At 41.7% G+C, this 12,065-nt stretch overlaps 1 protein-coding gene across 6 annotated transcripts in view; it reads left to right on the top strand.

Moving 5' to 3' along the window:
- RALGAPA2 (Ral GTPase activating protein catalytic subunit alpha 2) overlaps positions 1–12,065 on the top strand; it is a 281,557-nt gene that overhangs the window by 196,315 nt on the left and 73,177 nt on the right. For 5 of the 6 annotated variants that reach the window (XR_002174846.3, XR_012326195.1, XM_019927549.3 and 2 more), the window contains one exon: positions 9,542–9,669. Coding sequence is in view for 3 of the 6 variants with exons in the window: in XM_019927549.3 (XP_019783108.1) it covers positions 9,542–9,669 (128 nt within the window). In the remaining 3 variants the exon portion in view is untranslated. Of the gene's footprint in view, positions 1–9,541; positions 9,743–12,065 lie in introns of all 6 variants that reach the window. The other variant, XR_012326196.1, reaches the window with a different exon arrangement.

The following is a 12,065-nucleotide window of genomic DNA, read 5'->3' as shown; positions in this document are numbered from 1 at the left end:
CTGGTCAGAAACGTGAGAAACTGTGTTGTTTGCAGTTTTCATGAAATGCCCCCAAATAGGTTCTCTTCTCCTCGGTTCATAGGCAGGATTTGGGGCAAGGCACGTGGTGTCCCCGGTGGTGGGGCTGCTCCACCCTGGTGCCTTGGCTGGTAGACGTGAAGGCCTGCCCCTCAATGTGAGCCTTGTAGGACCACATCTTCAGGGATGGCCCCCGTCCCCATGGGTGATGAGGCGGTTCTGGCTTCGGGGTAGGTAACCAGACGGCTTCTCTGGGGGGGTGGGCATCTCCCCGCATGCCTAGTCGCCCGTGTGTAGGAGCTCTTTTCTTCCATGTCTTTCCTTCCTGACCCCTTATTCTAACATTATTTTCCAGCTCACAAAGTTCTGTTCATAGAGATTATGGTCATTATTGCCATTACTCTTCACTTCACAGGCCCTTGCTTTACTCCCATCTTTTTGTAATGTGGCTTTTCCCTCCGAGTATAAAAACATGCATTCTTCCCTGCCTGACTTCTGCGTTTGGTTCCTGACCACTTAGTTTGCAAAGACCATCTCCAGGTTAGCTCTGTGGCCTCTGCCAGGTTGTATCTCCTAGCGACACGCACAGACTTGAAGAGCACGCTTTCATCGTGGCCTTTTCATCTCATGAATAAATGTAGAAAATTTACCTGGGGCTCTGTGTTGCCTGCATTTGGTTTCCCAGGACATTAGGTGGGTGGAGAGGCTGCAGGTGGGCAAATATAGCAGCAACGAGTTGTGAAAACGAGCTGGTTATTTCTGCTGGGCGTTCACGGAGTCTGCTGTCAGCTGGGTCCCCCGACTGTTCTTCAGTATTTTCCTGAATCTCTCAGTGATTCTGATGCGCCATGCATTTCCCAAGGTACCAATTCCAGAGCTTTTCAGTCTTCTCAAGTCCGCAGTCTAGGCTTCCCTCCTGCCTTACCTCCTTTAGTGCCCAACCTCTGACTTACCCAGGAAGCCCCTCGGCAGCAGCGTGCGGGCTGTTGCCCGGTTCTGTCGACACCCTTGCTCTTTATTTATCTGTAACCTTTTAGTCACGTCTGTTCACACAACACCAACTAATGCTCAACTGGATTAACACCTCCTGATGTACGCGGTGGGGAAGCTGCCTTAGCAAAAGAGCCAGTGCCCCCTCACCCTTTCCTTCCCGTCCTACACTGCCTGGGGTGTACCTCCCCTCCCACCACCAGTCTCTGCTGACACCCACGGTCATGACCGCCTCCTACAGGAAGGTTTCCAAGGCTTCTCTCAGCTAGAAGAAGACTCTCTCTGGCTACAGAACGTTATGTCTGTACTCACCCTAAAGCTCTATTTTTCTCTTCATCTTTTTGCCTTCTTGAATACGTATTTTTATCTTCCGTGCAAACTGCCTGTGGGCAAGAGCCGTGACTTATTTTTCTGTATTCCTCCATAGCCCTCAAAGCAGGCAAATACGTAACTATGAAACAGATGAAATCTGATCTCCCTGCCCCTTTCAGCCTAGAAAGATTCTGTGTACTCTTCAGAAGTTTCAGGCAAAATTTGAGAGTCCTCTGATTATCCATTTTTTCCAAAAATTACCTTCTGACATTTAGAGAACATATTTATACATATACAGAGATTAAAATATTTGGAAATAAACATTCTCCTTCTCAGAAACATACCTTATATTTCTTTTAAAGTTTTCACCCTTATCTCAAAAGTATATGATTCTTCTACATTCCCTCTCATTAGGACAGTACTGTTTGCACCACACTTATTAATATAGCATTTGAACCTTTCAGCCAGTCTGTGAGGGCAGTAGGGCAGACCACACTGCCCCTGGGCTCCAAATACGTCCACAGTTGGTGCAAGTGTAGCAAACTTGGTTTCTGGGTAGCCAAACCAAGTCCAGAATTTGAATCCCAGTAGCACTGATCTCTTTCTGAGTAGAAGAGTGTTAGTCTTCACACCTGTGGGCAGAGGCTTATAATGAAGGACTGTGTACACTTTACAGGCATATGTGCAGAATCCTAGACCTTTGATTAAGTCACCCACCTCTTACATGAGAAAAGCAGTGTCAAAGAGCTGGGCACAAAAATCATGGCCATATCTTTGTTATGAACAGATGCCTTTAGTTTTAAAGGGAGGCATAACTGACCAAACTGGGTAAGTCACACCACCCAGACTCTGCATTTACAGCTTCCAGCACAGCCCGGGGCTCAGCAGGCCTGGATCTCGAGGCAGTGTTCCAGTTCTGGAAGCTAGAGGTCATCCATGAGGAACTGGAACAGACCTCAGTTGTTGATTATCCAAAATGTCTCGACTGAGTCCTTGAAAGATTAATTCCCACAAATCAAATGGAGATTTCCAATCACTTTGTGTGTCCCAAGGATTCTCCCTTGTCCTTGCTCCAGCAACTGGGTGCATCCCTGTGCTGTTAGGCTGCACAGTGTTGCAGCAGGAACTTCTCTGCAGATGCGAGTCTTCTCTGCTTTCACGGGATCTGGCCAAGAGAACCTGGCTGTGAAAGTGCCTTGGACTAGACCCGGGCCTGATGAGGAGAAAATCATTGGGTCTGTACTTTCCAGCTTTGTGCTTCCTCTCACAGCTGTTCTTCCTTTCAATGCGGAGCACCTGAGAGGGGCTCCACATGCATCTCCTAATTTGCAGCTGGAAAGGAAATCTAGTTTGTCAGCAGTCTTGGAAAATCTTATTAATCTCCAGGATTTGGTCATCATGCAGAAGCTTTAGTTGGTTGTGAATATACATGCTCAACAGGGACGAAGTGATGAATTGAGGTTGTGATTAGGCCTAATACTTGATGTAGTCTTCCAATAAATTTCCCGTTGGGCGTGGGAGCAGGACGGGGTGCGCAGGAGATTCCCTTTTCCCCGTCCCCGTTGTGTAGCAGAGCCACTCACCCAGGCCACCCCAGAACTCCCTGTACTACCTTGCTGTCCAGTGATCTGGGGAGCCTGATAACCAGGGGCAGTTTCCCCTTCCAACTGAGGGGAACCACAGTGCCTTCTTCTGGTAGGGTTGCTGCTCCCTTCCATACTAAAAACTAACATCAGAGACCAGCATTGTAGGAGCAAAAGAAAAAACTTACATGTGGGTCAGGAGGAGTAAAGGGAGCAGCACTCTCCTTCCCCCGCTATACCTAGATGTGAGTATTCTGATTATGGAAGAAAGGCCACCATGTATTGGTTCCTGGTTCCAAGGACATACCATATCTTATAAGTCAGTATCCCACCCTCACATGGCAGTATGTCCCAGTGAGCATGGGAAATGAGTTTTCAACAATCTTCTTGCATGTAGGCCCCTCCACTCAGCTCCACTGGGTCCAGTGGACCTCTGTCACACTGTCTTGCTTCCTACACCTTGTGGTGTAACTTGCTATAAAATGAGGCCAGCCCCTACCCTGTTCTCCCTCAAGAATGTCTTAGCTTTTCCTGGCCTCTCTGATTCCCATATACATTTTAGAATCAGCTCATCAGATACGGTGTGTTGAATCCACAGATCAGTCTGGGATGGGAAGTAACAAATGCTGAGTCTTCTAGTCCATGGACAGATACATCCTTCCATTTATTATATTTAGACTACTGGAACGTCTCTCAGTGAAGTTTTACAGATTTCTGTATACTTTCCTTGTTAGATCTATTCCTGTGGACTTCATATTTTTATGCAGTTGTAAATAGTATCTCTTCACTTCATTTTCTAATCATTGGTTGCTGGTTGATAGAAATGCAGTACGATTTTTCTGTTTATGCTGTGTCCATTGACCTTGATAAACCCTCTTATGAATTTGGAGTGTTTTCTGTAGATTCTTTTGAAGATTCTGTGAATATAATCGTGTCATCTGAAATAATGACCGTTTTGCCTCTTCATTTCTAATTCATAATCTCCTATTTCTATTTCTTGCATCTATTTCTTGCATCTCCAGCACAGATGTTGATAGATGTGATCAAGGGGACACTCTTCTCTCTTACATACGTAAAGCTTTTAATGTTTTACCCTTAAGTTTAGTGGTTTCTGTAGGGTTTAGTAGATATTCTTTAACAGATTAAGGAAGTTCCCGTCTATTCCAAGATGGCTAAGAATTTTTTTTTATCATAAATGAATTTTGAATTTTATGAAACACCGTTTTCAACATCTGTTGAGGTGATCCTCTGACTTCTCTCATTTCTACTACTAATGTCGTTAAGTATATAGATTGATTTTTAATGAAAACCCACACATATTCCTGGGATATACTCAACTTGGTCATGATGTTTCATTATTTTTTGCATGTTATTGAATTGGTTGGCTAGAATTTTGCCGGGATTTTTGCCTGCATGTTCATGAGTGAGATTGGCTCCTGGTTTGTTATTAAGATTACACTAGCCTAATAAAATGAATGGGTTTGGTTTCCCTTTTCCTATACACTGGAATTGTCTCTAAAATAATAATTTGTTCTTTAAAGGTTTTGTAGAATTTGCCAGTAAAGCTATCTGGGATGGCTTTTCCTCTTTAAAATAGTTTTTTTTCACTGTGATTCAATTACTTCAAAGCTTATAGAATTATGGTTTTTATATATCATCTTGTATCTATATTAGCTAAGTTGTATGTTACTGGAAATTTAGCAATTTCGTCTAAATTTCCAAATGAAGAGGCATAAAAAGCTATACACGTTTTCTAAGCATCTGTGGTCGTGTCCCCCTTTTATTTTTAATATTATTTATTTGTACTTTCTTCTTTTCTTGATTCATCTTGCCAAAGACCTATCAATTAATTGTATTAGACTTTTTTCAAAGAACCAACTTTTGATCTTGGTTATTCTCTCTATTGTGTTTCTATTTCATTAATGGCTAGTTTTGCCTTTTTTTTTTTTCCCTTTACTCTTCGAGTTTATTTTATTCTTTTAGCTTTCCAGTATTTCTTGAGATGGATGCCTGTCTCATTCAGTTGCAGCCTTTATTCTTTCTAATATAAGCATTTAATCCTACACATTTCCTCTGAGTACTGTTTCAACATGTAAGTTGTAATATCCACTATTTTCATTATTATTCAGCTTAACATATTTTAAAATATTCATTTCAGTATTTTTGTTGGCCCCTGAGTTATTTTGAAGTATTTCTTCATTTCTAAACATAGAGATTTGTTCCGGTTTTCCTTTTGCTGTGGATTTTTAACTAATAGCTCTTTGGGCACAAAATACGGATCGTATGAGTTCAACCCCTTGACGTTTTTTGAGACTTGCTCTGTGACCTAGAACAGGGCCCAACTAACTTTTTCTTTAAAGGACCAGGTAGTAAACATTTTAGGGTTTGTTGCCCATGCAGTGTCTGTCACAACTGCTCGGCTCTGCCGTTGCTGTGTGAAAGCAGACACAGGTGAAGAGGGTGGCCATGTTCCAGTAAGACTGTATTTTGGGCTGATTTTGAGTTTCATATCACAAACTATTTTTTTCCAACCATTTGAAAACGTAAAAACCATTCTTAAGGTTGCAGGCCATTCAAAAAAGGCACCAGGCTGGAATTAGGCCCCACGGGCTCTATCCTTGGCCTAGAATATGATCAATTAAAAAAAAAATTCTGTGCATGCTTGAAGAGAATATGTCTTCTGCAGCTGTATTTTGTATGTATCCATTAGGTTGAGTTTGTCAATTGTGTTGTTGGAATCGTCTATATTCTTACTTGTCTTTTAAAAAATATTTTCTTTGAAATGTAACATAAAGAAAAGGGCACACATTGTAAATGCACAGCTTGATGAATGTCTTCAGAGCAGACGATTGATTTATTTATTTGTTTTGGCCACGCCGTGCAGCATGCGGAACTTCCTCAACCAGGGATCGAACCCACGCCCCCTGCATTGGGAGCATGGAGTCTTAACCACTGGACCACCAGGGAAGCCCCTCAAAGTAGACAATTTAATACTACCCAGATGTAAACACAGGATATTACCAACCCCCAGAAATCACCAGTCCTCCCCAAAAGTGGCCACTATTCTGATTTCTGTCAACGTTGATTAGTTCTACCTGTTTTTGAATAGTATTATATAGCATGAACTTCTTTGTGTCTGTTTCTTTCACTCAGCATTATATTGGGGCATTCCCATGATGTTATAGATTTGTTCCTTTCATTACTGTGGACTATTCTTTTGAGTCAACATGCCACAAATTTTGATTCATGCTCTTGTTGGTGAACATTTAGGATATATACACTTTGGTGGAATATGTGTGACTTGCCTTTTCACTTTCATGATGAGCAGAATTTTTAAAATTTTTATTATCCAATTAATTTTTTTCTTTCATGATTGGTACTTTTATTTTTATTTTTTTGGGCTGCGCCGGGTCTTAGTTGCAGCATGTGGGATCTTTTAGTTGTGGCCTGCGGACTTAGTTGCAGCATGTGGGATCTAGTTCCCCGACCAGGGATCGAACCTGGGCCCCCTGCATTGGGAGCCTAGAGTGTTACCCACCGGACCACCAGGGAAGTCCCTGGTTGGTACCTTTTGTACCCTAAAAAATCCTTGCCTCACCCAAGGTTGCAAAGATTTTTTCATGTTTCCTTCTAGAAACTTTGTGGTTTTAGCTTTAATATTTCAATCTATAATCCATCTCAGTTTTGTGTGTAGTATGAGGTAGAGGTCAAGGTTCACTTTGTAATATGTCTATGCAGTTGTTTCAGTGTCTTTATTGAAACAGACTTTCCTTCCCCATAAAATTGGTATGTTGCCTTTATTGCAAATCAATTATCATATATGTGTGATTCTATTCTTGGACTCTATATTTTGTTCTGTTGATATATTTGTCTATCCTGGTTCCAATATTATGTTATAGGCATTATTATGGTTTTATAGTATTTCTTGAAATCAGGTAATATGTCTTATTATTATTGTCTTGGCTAATCTATGTATTTTCATTTCCATGTAAATTTAAAATCAGCTTGTCCATATCTATAACAGCAGCTTGTTGGAATTTTTATTTGTTTTGTACTGAATCTATAATTCAGTTTCAGAAGACTTGACATTTTTATAATATGGAAACTTCCAATCGATGAACATTGTACATCTTTCTGTTTGTTTTGGTTGCCTTTAATTTATCTCAGCAATGTTGGTAGTTTTAAGTACAGTTGTTTTGCATATCTTTTGTCAAGTTTATTTCTAGGTATTTGACGTTTTTGGTGCCATTATGAATAGTATTTTTAAATGTCATTTTCCAATTATTGGTTGCTAACATTCAAAAATACAGTTATTTGGAGGGTATATTGTATACAGTGACCTTTCACAATTCACTTATTAGTTCTAGTTAAAGTCCTTTGGATTTCTCATGGACATAATCATGTTATCTGTGAATAAAAATTACTTTACTCCTTTCTAATCTTTATGCTCCTTTCGTTTTTCTTCCTCTCTTTTATTTTTCTTTGTTGTAATGACTAGGACCTTTAAAAATGTTGACTAAAAGGGGTGAGGGTAGACATCCTTGCCTTTTCAGGTCTTTAGGTAGAAAACATTTATTGTTTTACCATGAATTATGCCATAATTTTTTTTCCCTCGAAGCTTTCATCAAATTGAGGAAGTTCCCTTCTATTCCCAGTTTGCTGGGAATTACTTTTTTTTATCATGAATGAGAGTTGAATTTTATCTATGCTTTTCGTGTTTCTATAAGAAGGTCATATGGTTTTTCTTCTTTATTCTACTAATGTAGTAAATTGCATTGATGGATTTATGGGTATTGAACCAACCTTGGTTTTTTTTTTTTTATGGAAAGTACCCTTTGGCCAAGATACAGTGTCCTTTTTATATATTGTTGGATTTAATTTGCTAAAAATTTGTAAAGGGTTCTTACATTTTTGTTGAAGGATATTAGTGCATAGTTTTCTTGTGTCAGCTCCTCATGTCAGTTCCTCCGGGCAAAGATAGTCTTTCATTCACTGTGTATGCCAAGCCCCTCCCCCAATTCTAACCACAGAAAAGGTGTTCTACAGATAAATAGTCTTTGACATGAGTCAAAAGACCTAGGCTGGAGACCCACATTTATTAGTTTATTTAAATTATTTCAAATATTAATGAATTTTACTCATTTGCATTCCAGCCGTGTACCAGGGTCAGTGCTGCCCATTGGAGGTATTCCTCCTCCACGTGCAGCCACTCCTCAGCGTTATTCGATAATTCTTCCTCATGTCTCTAACCTCTAAACATTGGAGGGCCACAGGATGTAGTTCTTGAGCCCCTTTTCTTGATCATCTGAATACCCAGCCTGGGCTGTGGCCATACCACCCTGTACGTGCCTATTTTGTCTGAACATCCAGCCTCATGGCTGTGAGCACCAGGTGTCAGTGAATAACTCTTACAAATCTGCAGCCTGAGCCTTCCCCCTGGCTTGCCACTCGATGTGTCCACTGCCGCCCTCGAGCATCACCACTGGGCAGTTAAAAGGCATCTCAAGCTTAGCACGTCTAACACTGAGCTCATGGCCCTCCCCGCCAGTCTTTCAGGACAAGGTGGCTCCAACCTTCCGGTCGTCAGGCCACACACCGTGGCATCATCCATACCTCTTTTTCTCTGCCACTTCATTAGTAATTCTCTGCAAATCCTCTCAGCTCTACCCCCCCACTTCCCCTGCTACCACTGGCATCCAAGGCAGCATCACCCCTCGCCTGGATCACACAGTAGTTCCCTAACTGGTTTCCATAATGCTCACTCTTCGCAGTTTTCCCAACATAGCAGCCAGAGCAATACCTTTAAAGTGCAGGTTTGGGACTTCCCTGGTGGTCCAGCGGTTAGGACTCCACGCTTTCACAGCCAAGGGTGTGGGTTCAATCCCTGGTCGGGGAACTAAGATCTTGTAAGCTGTGCAGCGCGACCAAAAAAAAAAAAAAAAAAAAAGCAGGTTAGATCATATCCCTCACTTCCTAAACCCTCCAGAAGGCATTTGCCTCACTCAGAGCGGAAATCCAGATCTATAAAATTCCCCTCACAGCCACTCTTATTACCTGTCTGACTTTATCTCCTTCCATGCTTTCTCTCGCTCACTCGACTTCAGCACTGTGGCTTCCTTACTGTTGCTGAAGCATACGGATTCTACTCCCACCCAGGGCATCGTACTTGCTGTTGCCCTGCCTGGGATGCTCTCCCGTCAGCCATCCTCGAAGCTTGAGGTCACCCCTCCCTCTGTCCAGTCCTCTGCTTGCAGCGCCCCCGGCTGTGCGACCTTTAACTGGAGGACCCCCCCCCCCCCGTCGAGAAAGAGCCCTATTGCTCTTCCCTGCTTTCTTTTTCACCTTAGCACTTTACTACCTGACATATTACATATTATATGTATTTAAACTGTGACAATCTGTCATGAGAAGTTTAGCCAAAGAGTTCGCAATAGAGGAGCGTCGTGGAACAATCCTGCTTGGCTTGATCCGAAAGCCCTGGAACTGGGTCCAGGTCTAGCATCCAGTCTGTGGGTGGCAGCCTGTGCAGTTGTGACAGGTCCGAGACATCAAGCAGCTGTTCTCATGTCTTTGGTTTGACTTTTACTGGTTTTTTTTTTTTTTAAATTAAGTGGTTTTGTTTTGTCTTGAATCAACAGGTTCCGTTTTTTGGGCCCCTGTTTGATGGAGCAATCGTGAGTGGGCAGCTCCTGCCAAGCCTTATCTGTGCCACTTGCATCAACGCCAGCAGGGCCGTGAAGTGCCTCATCCCCCTCTACCAGAGCTTGTATCTTTTTGCGCTAAGTGTGTAATGTATTAACCGTCCCAGCATCCAGCTTCCAGGCACCTTCTCGTGAGAGGTAAGTCTTAACAACTGGGTGGAAGAGGGAAGAGGGAATTTTTTTCAATCTGGGTTGAAGAAAACTATGATTTTCATACCATTCCTTAGTTTATATTAAATATAATAATTGTGTGCTACATCAAACTTAGAAGAGTTGATTTTCATAATCAAGTCACATATGTTTATGCTAAGAAGTGGTGCCTATGACAAGATGCTCATTCCTCCTGGGGTATTTCTCCCCGAGTTCGGTCTCCTCCTCCCTCCCTGTTTGCTGCAGTCTGTTGTGTGTAAGGTGGGGTGCTGAGAAAATGCAACGGGGTCACTCCACGTGCCTACCAGAAACGACACTAATTAATCAAAGAACGTGGCAGGTGCCACCAGAGAAGCACAAATGCTGTTCCAGGAGGTCGGGGGAGGGGAACATTGCGTCTGCTCGGGAGGACGGAAAGTTGTACTTGAACTCATCAGTAAGAATGGCTGGAATTCCTTTTGTCATTTTCCCAAATCATTAATATCTCCTTCTCGCATTTCTGGTCTTCTCTCTAAAAACAGAAGAAATTTCACTAGCGTAATTGTTTTTTCTCCAACATTAGTTGGCATGCTGTCATCTTTAAATTCAGGCCTGACCCCTGACCATAAGAAAAAGAAATTAAGGCAACTTCATAAAATCACTGCAAAAAAAAAAAAAAAAAAAAAATCACGGCGAAAGGCATCTGACCTCCTAATAAAACTCAGGATCTCTGTTTCTAATTAGTATTGGTAATGATGATAAGCGTATTGTGTTTGACCTCTGTCTCTGTACTTCTCGCAACCTTACCATCAGTGACATGTTGCCGGAGAGTGGGGGTGAGGGGTGGGTGAGAAATATAACGTGTGAATAGATACAGTTCATGAAAAATACCTTTCATTAAAATCCTGGTCACTTCATTGACAGATATTCTGTCTTTAGGTAAAAAAAAAAAAATACATATGCCATGTGGCAACTCGGAATTATCATAGAAATTAGTAGTAGAAAAGAGCTATTAGGTCCCATCTGGTCCCTCCCCGGGGGCCTGGGCAGCATTATCCCCTCGGCCTGTTCCCTCCTGCTTTGTCCGGTGGTGGTGGTGTTTGGGAGAAGGCGTTCTGTGCAGTGATCTCCACGGCACTCTGGACTTAATCTTATGGCTGGTGTCGATTCAGCCTTCTGCGTGGCGTTTTTATTTCACAGACTCAGAGAGAGGTTCTTGGCAGAAATGAGAAAGACCTTTTTAGCAATTGGCTTGTCGGTTTGCATGATGAACTGGACACTTATCAGTCAAGGACGTTGGACCAAGGCATGAAAAAGCCATTTGCAAACAGGAAAATTCCGTCTTGTGTAAGTCCATTGTGATTTTTGTCACCCCACCTTCTCCACTTACGGAACTGCTTGTTACAAGAGCCACGCTTTGCTGTGTTGTTGGACGCACTGCTTTCTCAAGTCAGAATTAACGTGGCTTCAGAATAATCAGGTTCAAGGGAAAACGATATTTTTAAAAGTTCAAAGGATAGGATTCAGCATCACTTTAAAAACTCTCCAAGCAACCACACTTGACTAAAGTGGGTGCCGGCTTAGGGCTACTGATGCCAACGTGAGTTAGAAAATGCTGTATTCCAAAGTCACTCATAAACTAGCCAGGTCGACATCTTGGAGGATGACTTAGTACAGAAATTAGGAAAAAGAAAGTAACAAAACTTACTATGTTGATCATTATAAAATGTTAAACATTTTTCTTTTGCGTTATGCCTTGAGGAGATGTAATTGGTACTAATAAATTATTTGAGACAAGAAATAAAATATTATAAATATTTATAGAGATGTAATTAATGGGGAAAGCTTTGCAATCACTTAACTACTCTATTCTTTAATTTCTGCCTGCAAAAGAGCTAATATTCAGGCTAGAAACCAAAGGTATTAGAGGAAGAAAAGTTAGGAGAAGTGGAAAAAAATAAGAGAAAATGAAGGTGGGGCTGTTTGTATTTTTGTTCTTTAAAAAATTACTAATTTAAAATTTTTTTAATATTTATAGATATCTGCCTAGGCTATTAATAATGAATTGCTTTTTTAACATTTTATTAAAACATCCTGGTCCTCACATGCTTTAGCAAAAGTCTAAGCTTGTTGGTGTCACAGCTAATGTCTAGAATTCACTGCTTCACTGAGATAAGCCCTAGATTTGAATTTTGAAAAACACTGAATAACCTAACACATCCTAACATGGGTGTCGTCTTGCACTGATTCATTTATCAAACAAATAGTCAGTGTGGACTCAGGATCTGCCCAGCCCAGTGCCGGGCTAGAGATCCACGGGGAGCAGGCAGGC

The sequence above is a fragment of the Tursiops truncatus genome, chromosome 15 (assembly GCF_011762595.2).
Source record: "Tursiops truncatus isolate mTurTru1 chromosome 15, mTurTru1.mat.Y, whole genome shotgun sequence".
Lineage (NCBI taxonomy): Eukaryota > Metazoa > Chordata > Mammalia > Artiodactyla > Delphinidae > Tursiops > Tursiops truncatus.
Note: the sequence above shows the minus strand (reverse complement) of the source record. Positions and strands in the feature narration are given on the sequence as shown.